We start from the raw sequence: 15,995 nt of genomic DNA on the forward strand, positions 1-15,995 counted from the left end.
ATTAAATATGTATTCCATTTGCTGTTGAAATGTCTAAGTTGAAAAATAGAAAAATTTAAATATTGTATTTTTCTCTTGTATTATGATACCCCTTTAATTCAGAAATAGATTTCTGAAGCCTCTTCTTCTCTAAGATGCCATGTCAAGTCTTATATTTTCAAAGGTAGTATTCGATTACACATACACAAGTATATATATATAATAAAAAAAATACACACGTGTATATATATGTATGTGTATATATATATGTACACATCAAACATGTATATATGTATATGTGTGTGTGTGTATATATATCTGTATATATATATATCCCCCCCATGTGTCTGACAGCTTGTTGTCCTGTGGGGGCTTGTTTGTTGCTGTGATGCTGGAAGCTGTGCCACCGGTATTCAGCAGGGTCACCCATGGAGGACAGGTTTCACCTGAGCTTCCAGACTAAGACAGACTAGGAGGAAGGACCCGGCAGCCTACTTCTGAAAAGCATTAGCCACTGAAAACCGTATGAATAGCAGCAGAACATTGTCTGATATAGTGCTGGAAGATGAACCCCCCAGGTTGGAAGGCACTCAAAATATGACTGGGGAAGAGCTGCTTCCTCAAAGTAGAGTCGACCTTAATGATGTGGGTGGAGTAAAGCCTTCAGGACCTTCATTTGCTGATGTGGCATAACTCAAAATGAGAAGAAACAGCTGCAAACATCCATTAATAATCGGAACCTGGAATGTACAAAGTGTGAATCTAGGAAAATTGGAAACTGTCAAAAATGAAATGGAGCACATAAACATTGATATCCTAGGCATTAGTGGGCTGAAATGGACTGGCATTGGCCATTTTGAATCGGACAATCATATAGTCTACGATGCTGGGAATGACAGCTTGAAGAGGAACGGTGTTGCATTCATCGTCAAAAAGAACGTTTCAAGATCTATCCTGAAGTACGATGCTGTCAGTGATAGGATAATATCCATACCCCTACAAGGAAGACCAGTTAATACGACTATTATTCAAATTTACGCAGCAACCGCTAGGGCCAAAGATGAAGAAATAGAAGATTTTTATCAGCTGCTGCAGTCTGAAATTGATTGAACACGCAGTCAAGATGGATTGATAATTACTGGCGATTGGAATGGGAAAGTTGGAAACAAAGAAGGATCAGTAGTTGGAAAATATGGCCTTGGTGATAGAAACAATGCTGGAGATCGAATGATGGAATTTTGCAAGACCAAGGACTTCTTCATTGCAAATACCTTCTTTCACCAACATAAACGGAGACTATACACATAGTTTTTTATACACATGGACCTCGCCAGATGGAACACACAGAAATCAAATTGACTACCTCTATGGAAAGAGACGATGGAAAAGCTCAATATCATCAGTCAGAACAAGGCCAGGGACCGACTGTAGAACAGACCATCAATTGCTGCTATGCAAGTTCAAGCTGAAACTGAAGAAAATCAAAGCAAGTCCACAAGAGCCAAAATATGACCTTGAGTATATCCCACTTGAATGTAGAGACCATTTCAAGAATAGATTTGACACATTGAACACTAGTGACTGAAGACCAGACAAGTTGTGGAATGACATCATCCATGAATAAAGCAAGAGGTCACTGAAAAGACAGGAAGGAAAGAAAGAAAAGACCAAGATGGATGTCAGACGAGACTCTGAAACTTGCTCTTGAGCGCTAAGCAGCTAATGCGAAAGGAGGAATTGATGAGGTAAAAGAACTGAACAGAAAATTTCAAAGGGCCTCTTGAGAAGACAAAGTAAAGTATTATAATGACATATGCAAAGAGCTTCAGGTGGAAAACCAAAAGGGAAGAACACGCTCTGCCTTTGTTTCTCAAACTGAAAGAACTGAAGAAAAAATTCAAGGCTCGAGTTGCAATAGTGAAGGATTCCATGGGGAAAATATTAAACAATGCAGGAAGCATCAAAAGAAGATGGAAGGAATACACAGAGTCATTATACCAAAAAGAATTAGTCAATGTTCAACCATTTCAGGAGGTGGCATATGATCAGGAACCAATGGTACTGAAGGAAGAAGTCCAAGCTGCTCTGAAGGCATTGGCGAAAAACAAGGATCCGGGTATTGATGGAATATCAAATGAGATGTTTCAACAAACAGATGCAGCGCTGGAGGTGTGCACTCGTCTCTGCCAAGAAATATGGAAGACAGCTTCCTGGCCAACTGACTGGAAGAGATCCATATGTATGCCTATTCCCAAGAAAGGTGATCCAATGGAATGTGGAAATTATAGAACAATATCATTAATACCACACGCAAGCAAAATTTTGCTGAAGATCGTTCAAAAATGGCTGTAGCAGTATATCGACAGGGAACTGCCAGAAATTCAGGCTGGTTTCAGAAGAAGACATGGAACCAGGGATATCATTGCTGATGTCAGGTGGATCCTGGCTGAAAGCAGAGAATACCAGAAGGATGTTTACCTGTGTTTTATTGACTATGCAAAGGCATTCGACTGTGTGGATCATAACAAACTATGGATAACACTGCAAAGAATGGGGGAATTCCAGAACACTTAATTGTGCCAGTGAGGAACCTTTATATAGATCAAGAGGCAGTTGTTCATATAGAACAAGGGGATACTGATTGGTTTGAAGTCAGGAAAGGTGTGCATCAGGGTTGTGTTCTTTCACCATACCTATTTAATCTGTATGCTGAACAAATAATCTGAGAAACTGGACTATATGAAGAAGAACGGGGCATCAGAATTGGAGGAAGACTCATTAAGAACCTGTATTATGCAGATGACACAACCTTGCTTGCTGAAAGTGAAGAGGACTTGAAGCACTTACTAATGAAGATCAAAGACCATATCCTTTAGTATGGATTACACCTCAACATAAAGAAAAAAAAAATCCTCACAACTGGACCAATGAGCAACATCGTGATAAATGGAGAAAAGATTGAAGTTGTCAGGGATTTCATTTTACTTGGATCCACCATCAACAGCCATGGAAGTAGCAGTCAAGAAATCAAAAGACGCATTGCATTGGGCAAATCTGCTGCAAAGGACCTCTTCAAAGTGTTGAAGAGCAAAGATGTCACCCTGAAGACTAAGGTGCGCCTGACCCAGGCCATCGTATTTTCAATCACATCATATGCATGTGAAGGCTGGACAATGAATAAGACCAAAGAAGAGTTGACTCCTTTGAATTGTGGTGTTGGTGAAGAATATTGAATATACCATGGACTGCCAAAAGAACGAACAAATCTGTCTTGGAAGAAGTGCTGGCAGAATGCTCTTTAGAGGCAAGGATGGCGAGACTGGGTCTTACATAACTTGAACATGTTGTCAGGAGGGATCAGTCTCTGGAGAAAGACATCATGCTTGGCAGACTACAGGGTCAGCGGAAAAGAGGAAGACCCTCAACAAGGTGGATTGACACACTGGCTGCAACAATGAGCTCAAGCATAACAGCGATTGTAAGGATGGTGCAGGACTGGGCAGTGTTTCGTTCTGTTGTGCATAGGGTCGCTATGAGTCGGAACCGACTCGACAGCACCTAACAACAACAACATATATCCAGGTGTGTGTTTGTGTGTGTATTTCTTGATGCATTACTGCATGTATGTGTATTCCAATAGGGTATATATATACACACACACATATATAGATTTCACAGATATAGTTATTTCCAGATCTAGATAAATCACATTAATATAATGGTTTTTTATATTTAGCACCCCTGGTGAAATAGTGGTTAAGAGCTCAGCTGCTAACCAAAGGGTTAGCAGGTCGAATCTACCAGGCGCTCCTTGGAAACCCTATGAGGCATTTCTACTCTGTCCTATAGGGTCGCTATGAGTTGGAACCCACTCGATGGCTGGCACCTAACAACAACAACAATACACACACACACACAGATGTGGTTTAATTTTGAATCCTTGAACTAAGAGAAATATTTGATGTTACTCACTTTCATAATGAAAAATAGATGTTCACATATATAGTTATTTCCAGATATGGAGAAATCACATTAATATAATAGTTTTTCTATTTAGAAAATGTATTTCTAAGAATATTCTGACATCATAATTTTATTTTCCAGTGCAGTATTGCATCATAATTCACTATATGCATATTTTATGGCTCACTGTTATTTCAGAAAGTACTATAAAATGTTAGGTAATCTCCTTAAAGTGTGAAAGACAGAGAAGCTTTTTTGGGCTTTTTAGATTAAACTACAGTGTACTTTATTTGTCATTTTATGAATTTTCCAAATACATTTTCTTTCCCTGAAAGTGAGCCAATGAAATCATGTAATTATATAATTACTTGTACATTGCTTTGGAGAGATATATTCAGATTGTTTAAATGTGTTATATGTAAAATCCAAGGACAAGCTTTAGATTTGGTTGCCCTTTCTCTCTGTCCCTCTTTTTCTTTCTCTCCCTCTCTCTGACTCTCTCTCAATTCCAATATTTTTTATTTACTAAGCTAATGCATTTATTATAGTAAGTCCTATATCTTTCATTCGACCCCAATGTCATTCTAATGAATTTACTTAAAAAAATTTTTAAAAATATATTTATGTATTTTGTTGTTGTTGTTAAGAATATACACAGCAAAACATATACCAATTCAACAGTGTTGACATGTGCGGTTCAGTGACATTGATTACATATTTTGGGTTGTACGACCATTTTTACCCTCCTTTTCTGAATTGTTCCTCCTCCATTAACATAAACTCACTGCCCTGTAAGGCTTCTGTCTAATCTCTCAAGTTACTGTTATCAGTTTGATACCATATAGATAGTTCTTAAAAGAGCGTAATGCTCACGGCAGGCACTTTTTAATTAGTTAAGCTGGCAATGGAGGCTGGATCAACTCCTGAAACTATTGCCCTGAGATAATCTTTAACCCTAAACCAGAAATATCCCCAGAAGTCTCCTTAAAACCAGACAGTAGTTTAGCTTAACTAGTAAAAAATGATTTAACTTTTGATGTGTGGACTTTTCCACTTCTTAAAAACATTCTTGTAAACATAGACAAGAACATATAAACATTTAAGTTCAGCTTTCTCCTGTAACCCCCCCCATTTTCCTTTTTGTAAACATGAGAGCATAGATTAGATTATATTTTACTGTCCTGTACCATTTTTATTATGAAGCATCTTATTTATACCTGTATATATGATATATGGAAACTCTGGTGCCTTAGTGGTTAAGTGCTACGGCTGCTAATGAAAAGATCGGCAGCTTGAATCCACCAGGCGCTCCTTGGAAACTCTGTGGGGCAGTTCTACTCCGTCCTATAGGGTTGCTGTGAGTCAAAATCGACTCAACTGTGGTGCGTTTGGCTTTTATCTGGATATATACAAGTTATGAAGCACAACAGTACAACAAACACCCTTGAACCTAGTACACAAATTAAGATGGATATACCATTATCAGTACCTTTCAAAATGTCTTAAAACCCTGTCCCTTTGTCCACAAACCCTACTCAACTATACATTATCCTAGACTTTTGCAATATTATTTCCTTGATTTTCTTTGATGCATTTACTGCATATATATGTATTCCAATAGAGCATATCTTAGTATTTTTGGTGTTGACTTTTATAAAAATATGAATAATAGCAAACACATAATGTTTACACTGTATCATATGCTCTAAGAAATTTAAATATATTAATAATTTAATCTTCACAACAACCCTTTGCAGTTGAGATACCATTTCCTTCATTTTATATGTGGGGAAACTGAGGAATTGTAAAAATAATCTTTCTGAAGTCCCATGTCTTTGAAATTTGCTTCAGCATTTGTAGATAAAAGCTGTGGTAGGAGTAGAATTTCCTTCTCATTATATGTGAACTTTGGTCTTTTGTATCTTTCAGGTAATTCATACAACTTCTTGAATTTTTTTCAACTTATTGGATTAAAGTTATAAATTTTATAGTATTTCCTTATTATCTTTTTAATGTATTTAGGATCTGTGGTGATGTGTCATTGGTCATTTCTGTTGTTTGTTGTATCTTCTCTGTTTCTTTTTTTTGCCTCTCTGTGCACAGGTTTAACAATTTTTCAGTATTTTCAAAGGACCAGGTTTTGGTTTTATTGATTTTTCTTTGTTATATTTCTGTTTTCAATTTCATTGATGTCTGATTCTCTCTTCCTTATTTCCTTTTTTCATTTCCTTTGTATTTGCTCATCTTTTTCTTTTGCTGGTTGTAGAATTCTGGGTTCGCAGTTTTTTTTTTTTCCTTCAACTCTCTAAAAGGTGTAGTTATGTATTCATGTGTGTAGTTTCTAATAAGAAGTTGTCAGAGTCCTTATCCATGTCCCTTTGCAGGCAGTGCTTCTGTTTTTAACTCTGGCTGCGTTACAGATTTTCTTTGTCTTCATTTTCAGCCATTGGAAAACAATATGCATAGTTTTTTTTTTTTTGTATTCATCTTGCTTGGTATTCTGGGAACTTCTTGGATCTATAGTTTAGTGTCTGTCTTTAATTTTTGGAAATTCTTAGCAGTATGTCTTCAAATATTTCTTCTGTCCCATTCTGTTTCTCTTCTTCTGGAATTCTAATAATACTTCTGTAACACTGTTTCATATTGTCCCACAGCTTTTGGATGCCTCCTCTACCCCCTCACTTTTTTTCTCTTTGTGTTTCAATTTGCCTAATTTCATTTCAGCGTATCCTTAAGTTCACTGATTGTTTCCTTGTTAAGAGTCCACTAAAGGCATTCTTCATCTGTGTTACTGTGGTATTTTTTTTTCTTTTGTTTTTAGTTCTAGCATTTTCTCTTGATTCTTAGGGTTTCAATTTCTCTACCGAAATTACCCATACAGTCTTGTATGTTGTCTATATTTCCATTACAGCCTTTAACCTATTAGTCACAGTTATTTTAAATTTACTGTTTGATACTTCCAACATCTATGTCATATAGGGGACTGATCTCGTGCATTGCTTGGTGTTGAGAACATGCCAATTCTTGCCTTTTCATATGCCTTGTAAACTTTTTATTGTTAAAATTGGGCATCTTGAATAAGACAATGGATATTGAGATTTTTATGCTTTGACATAAAACCCTTTTTTCCTCTAATCTTCTAGTTCTCTAGTCATGAGTTTATCTGGGTTTTATACTGATGTTGCTGTGGTTATGTTAGTGCACTGAAGCTTCAGATACTTTTACTGAAATCTTGTTTTTAAGGTGTAGGCTTGTTTATCAGAAATTATTTTTTTCAGTGTCTAATTTTTTCGTGGCCTAGGTTTCTCCCTTTGGTCTCCTTTCCAGAGAGAATCTCTTTCCTGCAGTTCTTCCAGCTTTATTTCACTGTTACTTTTACTAGATTCTTATTAGCGTTAGGCAGTTGGGAGAAAGGGGCATTCGCTAATGTTCTCATTAAACCTCAGTCTTTGGCATACACTGTGTACCTGGATCTCGGGGTGGTAGCCTTCACAAGTGCTCCTCCCTCTTTTCCTGCTTAAGTGCTGGACCTATCCCTGCTTCCTGCCCCTTACTCTGGGATAAGGCTTTTTTTATTTTTATTTTTGTTTTTTTTTATTATATCTCCTTCCTCAGCTGCATTGGTTTCCACCAGTGCCGTAAGGAGACTTTTTTGTTTTCTTTTTTCTTCCTGTAGATTAAATATTTTTTCATTACAAGAGGTAGGGAAAATGGATGTGGGTGGAGTTTTGGCACACACACATTTGCTGTGGTCCTTAGCTAGCCAGCACTGAGAGAAAGGCACTTGGTGGTGTTTGTGCAAGAAAAGCCTATAATCCAAGAAACCAAACCTGTTGCCATCAAGTCGATTCTGATTCATAGTGACGCTGTAGAACTGCTCCGTAGAGCTTCTAAGGAGTGACTAGAGGATTCCAATTGCCGACTTTTTGGTTAGCAGCTAAGCTCTTAACCACTGCGCCACCAGGGCAATACCAAAAAAACCAAACCCAGTGCTGTCGAGTCAATTCCGATTCATAGTGACCCTATATGACAGAGTAGAACTGCCCCATAGAGTTTCCAAGGAGAGCCTGATGGATCCGAACTGCTGACCCTTTGGTTAGCAGCCATAGCACTTAACCACTACTCTACAAGAGGGTACAAACTTCTTTTATCTGTGGCCTCTGGAGGCTTGACATGGTCACACTTGCCTGTACTTGGCTTTTAGCAATTCATTGAAAACTTGGCTGAATCTTCTACCAGATTATATGGTAACTGAAGCATATGCTTGGGCCCCATTTCTACCTGCAGCCACCTGTCTCTCCCCGGAGTTAAGGTTATAACTTTTATTATTTGGTTTCTTCTGGTGCCTGATGGATTCTTTTGTTGCTCACTTTCTGTTTGTTCAAGTTGTAGGGACAGTTCTCTGATTTTGGCTCTTTCTTTTCGTATGTGTGCATTTATCGATATAAATTGACCTCTGAGCACTGCTTTTGCTGTGTCCCAGAGGTTTTGATAGGAAGTGTTTTCATTCTCGTTCCATTCTATGAATTTCTTTATTCCCTCCTTAATGTCTTCTATAACCCAGTCTTTTTTCAGGAGGGTATTGTTCAGTTTCCAACTATTTGATTTCTTTTCCCTAATTTTTCTGTTATTGATTTCCACTTTTATGGCATTCTGGTCTGAGAAGATGCTTTGTAATATTTTGATGTTTTGGATTCTGCAAAGGTTGGTTTTATGAGCTAATATGTTATCTATTCTAGAGAATGTTCCATGTGCGCTAGAAAAAAAAGTATACTTTGCAGCAGTTGGGTGGAGAGTTCTGTATAAGTCAATGAGGTCAAGTTGGTTGATTGTAGCAATTAGGTCTTCCGTGTCTCTATTGAGCTTCTTACTGGATGTCCTGTCCTTCTCTGAAAGTGGTGTGTTGAAGTCTTTTACTATAATTGTGGAGGTGTCTGTCTCACTTTTCAGTTCTGTTAAAGTTTGTTTTATGTATCTTGCAGCCCTGTCATTGGGTGCATAAATATTTAATATGGTTATATCTTCCTGGTCAGTTGTCCCTTTAATCATTATGTAGTGTCCTTCTTTATCCTTTGTGGTGGATTTAACTTTAAAGTCTACTTTGTCAGAAATTAATATTGCTACTCCTGCTCTTTTTTGCCTACTGTTTGCTTGATGTATTTTTTTCCATCCTTTGAGTTTTAGTTTGTTTGTATCTCTGAGTCTAAGGTGTGTCTCTTGTAGGCAGCATATAGACGGATCGTGTTTCTTTATCCAGTCTGAGACTCTCTGTCTCTTTATTGGTGCATTTAGTCTATTTACATTCAGCGTAATTATAGATAAGTATGTTTTTTTTTTTATGTGTTTAGTGCTGTCATTTTGATGCCTTTTTATGTGTGTTGTTGACAATTTCATTTTTCCACTTTTTTGTGCTGAGACGTTTTTCTTTGTAAATTGTGTGTTCCTCATTTTCATAGTATTTGACTTTATGTTTGCTGAGTCGTTATGTTTTTCTTGGTTTTTATTTTGAGTTATGGAGTTGTTATACCTCTTCGTGGTTACCTTACTATTTACCCCTATTTTTTCTAAGTAAAAACCTAACTTGTATTGTCCTATATCGCCTTGTATCCCTCTCCGTATGGCAGTTCTATGCCACCTGTATTTAGTCCCTCTTTTTGATTATTGTGATCTTTTACATATTGACTTCAATGATTCCCTGTTTTGAGCGTTTTTTTCTTTTTTTAAATTAATCTTAATTTGTTTTTGTGATTTCCCTATTTGAGTTGATATCAGGATGTTCTATTCTGTGACCTTGTGTTGTGCTGGTATCTGATATTATTGGTTTTCTGACCAAACAATTTCCTTTAGTATTTCTTGTAGCTTTGGTTTGGTTTTTGCAAATTCTCTAAGCTTGTGTTTACCTGTAAATGTTTTAATTTTGCCTTCATATTTCAGAGAGAGTTTTGCTGGATATATGATCCTTGGCTGGCAGTTTTTCTCTTTAGTGCTCTATATATGTCATCCCCTTGCCTTCTTGCCTGCATGGTTTCTGCTGAGAACTTATTGATTCTCCTTTGTAGGAGACCTTTCTTTTATCCCTGGCTGCTTTTAAAATTTTCTCTTTATCTTTGGTTTTGGCAAGTTTGATGATAATATGTCTGGGTGATTTTCTTTTTGGATCAGTCTTAAATGGGGTTCGATAAGCATCTTGGATAGATATCCTTTCATCTTTCATGATGTCAGGGAAGTTTTCTGTCAGCAGATCTTCAACTATTCTCTCTGTGTTTTCTGTTATCCCTCCCTATACTGGGACTCCAATCACACGCAAGTTATTCTTCTTGATAGAGTCCCATATGATTCTTAGGGTTTCTTCATTTTTTTAAATTCTTTTATCGGATTTTTTTTCAGCTATATTGGTATCAATTCCCTGGTCCTCCAGATCTCCCACTCTGCATTCCAATTGTTCGAGTCTGCTCCTCTGACTTCCTATTGCATTGTCTAATTCTGTAATTTTATTGTTAATCTTTTGGATTTCTGAATGCTGTCTCTCTATGGATTCTTGCAAATTATTAATTTTTCCACTATGTCCTTGAATAATCTTTTTGAGTTCTTCAACTGCTTTATCAGTGTGTTCCTTGGCTTTTTCTGTAAAAAAAGTAGCTTGCCTTATTTCATTTCTGAGGTCATCCCGATGTCTTGAAGCATTCTGTAAATTAGTTTTTTATATTCTGTATCTGGCAATTCCAGGATTGTATCTTCATTTGGGAAAGATTTTGAATCTTTAATTTGGGGAGTTGTAGAAGCAGTCATGGTCTGCTTCTTTATGTGGTTTGATATTGACTGCTGTCTCCAAGCCATCGCTAAGATACTGTAGTGATTTATTCTATATTTGCTCACTGAGTCTTATCTTGTTTTGTTTTCTTTCAATATACGTAGACGGGCTACTAGATTGCGCTGTCTTGATTGTTGTAGCCCTTGACTCACTTATGTCCTATTACCAGCTGGCTTGGGCTGTTACCAGATATATAAGCCTAAGAGTCCATTCACTATTCTTGAGTAGAATCTGATTTTGTGTCACCAAGTGTGTGATGCAGGCTGTCCCTATCCACCTAGAGAAGTAATGGTGATAGTTGTGTGCACCAGATTCTAGTAGCAGCTGGGGTTCACACTCCAGCAGGGGCAGGATGCTGACAGGCTTCCCCCAAGTGCCAGTGAGGTAGGTGTGACTCTATTCCTAAAGCACCTTGGTTCGTGGGCTCTGCAGCTGTACCTTAGGCCCCCAATGCAAGTACCTCCACAGATTTGTAGGTGTCACCCTCCTTAGACCCCTAAGGCAGGAGCCTAGGTGGTCTGGGGGAAGCTTCAGCCCTCAGTTCCCTGTTGTGGGTCAATGATGGCTCTCTTGAATATGCAGAGATATCAGACCTGGGAAACTTGTCTTTCCAGTAATCTGCTAAAACAATCACAGTCAGATCCTGATCAGAAATGCCTTTGCATTATAATAGCCACCTTGTTTCCTGTAGGGATGAAAGCCCAAGACTGTGGATCACATATGCTTGGCTGGAGCTGGTTCTGTGTTTTTAGTCCAATTAGGGAAGGATTTTTGGTCCCTGGGTTTTTTGTAGCTGCTTCTCTCAGACCAGGTAAATGGGTTAGGAAAAGACAAAAAAAAAAAAAAAAGAAAGAAAAACCTCAGCGCAGTTCACTCTCTGGCTCAGGAAATTCCAAAGTTAATGAAGCTGCCTGGGAAGGGGAGGGGAGGGTTCAGATAAATAGGAGAGAGTAGCACGCTAGAACATAGACAAAGTTACTTATGTTGCTTGGGATGACTGTTTTATCTGAGATTCCCGAGGGGCGCGTCGCCTGTGTGCGTTGCCTGGGTAGAGACTGCCCCCGAGGGTCAGGCCTGCGTCTCGTGCTTGCGCTGTCTCAGAAGCTGTGGTCAGTTCCTCCGCTGCCAGTCCAAAACCCAGCGCCAAGGTTCCCCGGCTGGGACGCCACACTCCTGGCTCCAAAACCAGTTGCTGCCTCCCGGTGACTTCTCCTCCTGTCAGCCTCATCGCTGCGCTGCCTGCATGCACTGGCTGAGCTTCCCCTGAGGTCAATTCTGGGGGCTAGGGCTGCGTCCCTTGTTTGCGCCGTCACAGTATGTCGTGCTCAGCTCCCCTGCGCCCAGGCCAAAGCCCGGCGCCAAGGTTTTCTGACTGGGACTCTCACTCCAGGCTCCGAAAACAGTCGCTGCTTCCCCGTGGTTGTTCGTTCTCAGTCTTTGTCACTCAGGTCAACTCTTCAGATCTGTGTTTGATTGTCAGGGTTCGTAGATTGTCATGTATGTGATCAATTCACTTGTTCTTCTGAGTCTTTGTTGCAAGAGGGATCCAAGGTAGCTTCTACCTAGTCGGCCATCTTGGCCCCACCTCCTAAGGTTATTATTGGTTGCTCTGCCACTGTAATTCTTTGATGGGTTCAAAAAAGTTAATTTGTGGTTTCTCTAGTTTTTCCTTATTCTAATGGCAAGATCAACATTTATATTCATTTTCCATATTTGAGCTGAAACCAGATTATGAATGAATTTTTTAAAGGAATAAGCTATGCTTAAATATTAGCCATATATTTTTAGTGCTCGAATGCATGGACTTATAGAGATCTCCATTTATATTCATTTTCCATATTTGAGCTGAAACCAGATTATGAATGAATTTTTTAAAGGAATAAGCTATGCTTAAATATTAGCCATATATTTTTAGTGCTCGAATGCATGGGCTTATAGAGATCTAGTCCAACTCTGAATTTTTGGATAGTCAAGCCAAGGTCTTGAAAAAGAAAAATAAGTACCTAATTTAATTTAACAATTATTTATTATCTGATGTTGAATGAATTCTTACGGTACCTAGCCCTCGGCATCATGAAATTTCCTTAAGAGTCAATTCGTTAAGTGATATTATAGAATGGGTTCTTGCATGGGTATGGAGTTCCCTGGGCATCTTTGCAGTGCTTACAGTGCTACTGAGATGACACTTTTTATTTTTTTTTAAATAAGCAAGTAGCCAGAGGACATTTTATTATAGATTATTCTTAAATTTTTCCAGGTCTTATACTATTTGGCATTATAGTAGGCATTCCAACACACACACACTCAAACACATATACATATGTGTATGTATACCTATTAATTGATGATACTGGTTTGAGAATATTTTGTCTTACATTATTACTAATGATTGTGTAGCTTCTTTGATGACATGTTATTTCTTTTATCATATTCTTGTGAAGTGTTTCTCCTGAAAAATATAGCAAATACTTGAAATCTGATAGTCTGTTTTAGAAAAGAGAAAGCATGTTATGATAAACATGTAATCATTTGTCAAAAGTTATTCATGAAGAGATAGGCATTACAATAGTAGTTAATTCAAAACTTGTATCATTTTCAGCTTCATAAATTGGAATTCTCAAGGTGTAGTGCTCTATGTAAATTCTTTGATGGTGTCTATATCCATGTATTCATTTCTCCTTCTGTATCTTAAAAAGGGCTTTGAATGTAGTAGAAGGTAAATAAATATTTATTGAACAAATTGATAATGCAAATTTCATCACTAAGAGCACTCATGTTTTGGCTTACTTTGAAAAAAATTTCAACTTGAAATTTGTAAGCAATATATCATTTACTTAAAGTATAAAAAAGGTAGACAATTATTTATTGAGATAGTACTTTCAAATGTAATGAATGGCATATTAAATTATTGACAGAGTTTTAATAAGAATTTTGCTAATGCAAGGCAGTGGTAACAAATTTTCCAAATGGAAACTTATATTTGGTTAATGATTTATGGCTTTGTCAAGTAGTTTAATGATTGTTGTATTTATAATACAAAACAATCCTGTGAGAGAGTTTATTTCCCCAAGGTTACACAGTTTGTAAGAGAAAGAGCTAGAAGTGAAATCCAAGTTTTAATGCTTCTAAATCAATTTTATTTTCCACCACACAGCATAGCTTTCTCCCAATATGATACTTACTTTATGAGGCATATGGACGTAGAAAGGGATCAGCTCAGTGACTGAATAACCTTGGGCAAGTCCCTTGATCTAATCTCTTTATTCTGCAGCCCTCGAGATTATAATCTAACCATTGCTTAGTATGATATGTGTTGACGAGAAATCTCTAGTTGTTACGGATTATATTTGGTTAACCTTTCTTCTGGGTACACTGTTTCATATGTAGTTTGTAAGCTCAATGAAGATGTGACTCATATAAAAAATGATAAAAATATACACATTTCCAAATCAAGGAGCAGGTTAGAAGCACATTACCAAACCAAAAACTAAACCCACTCCTGTCGAGTCGATTCCGACTCATAGTGACCCTGTAGGACAGAGTAGAACTGCCCCATAGAGTTTCCAAGGAGCACCTGGCGGATTTGAACTGCCAACCTCTTGGTTAGCAGCCATAGCACTTAACCACTACGCCAGCAGGGTTTCCACATTTCCAGGAGCACATTATGTACTTGTAATTATTAGTCTGTTACCGCCTTAGGCAACCATACAATTGATCAACTCTGGTTAGTGACACTAAGAAGGTCATCTTAGCACCCACTGTCAGCAAGCACCAGACCCAATGACTAGGTATGTCTCAGCTTTTTTCAGTGGCTCTATAGGTAAATTTTGATGGTTTTACTCTGATTATATTATATTATATTTTGGTAATTTTTTCAGTCTCATGTAATTTAATCAACTAAGGACTGTATCTTATTCCTTTAATAGAAAACAGCTCTATACAAGTAACATCCACAGGAAGCCTTGTATTCCAGAACTTCGAGGAGGCTATGAGTGGAGTTTACACATGTTTCCTTGAGTATAAGCCTACTGTGGAAGAAGTTGTTAAAAATCTTCAACTAAAATATCTTGTGTATGGTAAGAAGTACACGTAGTTTCTTAGTGTTTTTAAATGTTTACATATTTTTAAAAGGCTTATTTTAAAGAGACTGTCATTTGTAGTCTCTTTTAATAATAATAAAAATGCCTGCCTGTTTTTTATAAAGACTCTGTAAGGTATTAGTGGTGAGGGCACAGAGTGGTGCAGAATCTTTTTCCTCAGGGAAATGTTGACATGTACACAGAGTTGAGTCGACATGAAAGCAGGGGCTGTAGGAATCATGTTTGTGGTAATTTGTTGCACCAGCATTGGGAAACTAATACACCGTGGTCCTCATAGCTGGACTGCTAAAGAAATAGCCAAATTATGAGTGGTTTCCTGATAATTTTTGCCACCCAAAAACATTATCACTATATATATATATATATATATAATCACTATATATATGTGTATTCACAAAATAAAATGAAATAGATTTTTATGAGAAATTGTATTTTGTTAGGATAATACTTTGTTGGAACTTTTAGAATTAGTCATATTTCATCTTTATTACATTAGATTTCTCCATCTCATATCATATATCTAGCTTATAACGAACATACTTAGAAATTTCTAATAAGAGCATATTCATATAAATAAAAAAATGTAAAAGTGCCTGAAATGAGTGATAGTAATGTATAATGATAGCTAAGGACATATTATGTTCCAGGCAATGTTGTTTTTATATGTAATTATAACAAGAACAAAACAGATACTCATGCTTACTTATGCCTGTCATTGTTCTAAGTGCTGTAATTATTTCAAATTATTTAATCCTTACAACAACCTTGTGAAATAAGTACTGCTATTATTTGTCTCTTATAGATAAGAAAACTAAGGTTCAGAGAGTTTAAGTGACTTGCTCAAGGCCACACAGCTAGAATGTGAGGGAACCCAGATTTGAGCCCAGGAATTGTGGTCCTAGAGTCAATACTCTTATGCTTTATGTCCTGCCATATACCACTGTGATATAAATGCAAGTAAGATAAAATACCCTTTAATAAACACTGACCTGCTCTTTTTGTGCTTAAAAACAAATCATATAATTCAGAGGACCTCTTTAATCTTTTTAATGGCTACATGGTATTCCAGTTTTTATTTGACCGTTCATCTGTTGATGGCCATTTAGTTTGTTTCAATTATTTCCTGTTCCAAATAGTACTGT

General features: G+C 37.3%; 1 protein-coding gene across 1 annotated transcript in view; it reads left to right on the forward strand.

Moving 5' to 3' along the window:
- Positions 1 to 15,995, forward strand: part of ZPBP (zona pellucida binding protein) — a 202,016-nt gene that overhangs the window by 18,370 nt on the left and 167,651 nt on the right. The window contains exon 4 of the mRNA XM_003407109.4: positions 14,680 to 14,829. Within this exon, the coding sequence (XP_003407157.1) occupies positions 14,680 to 14,829 (150 nt within the window). The remainder of the gene's footprint in view (positions 1 to 14,679; positions 14,830 to 15,995) is intronic.

The sequence above is a fragment of the Loxodonta africana genome, chromosome 8 (assembly GCF_030014295.1).
Source record: "Loxodonta africana isolate mLoxAfr1 chromosome 8, mLoxAfr1.hap2, whole genome shotgun sequence".
NCBI classification, from domain to species: domain Eukaryota; kingdom Metazoa; phylum Chordata; class Mammalia; order Proboscidea; family Elephantidae; genus Loxodonta; species Loxodonta africana.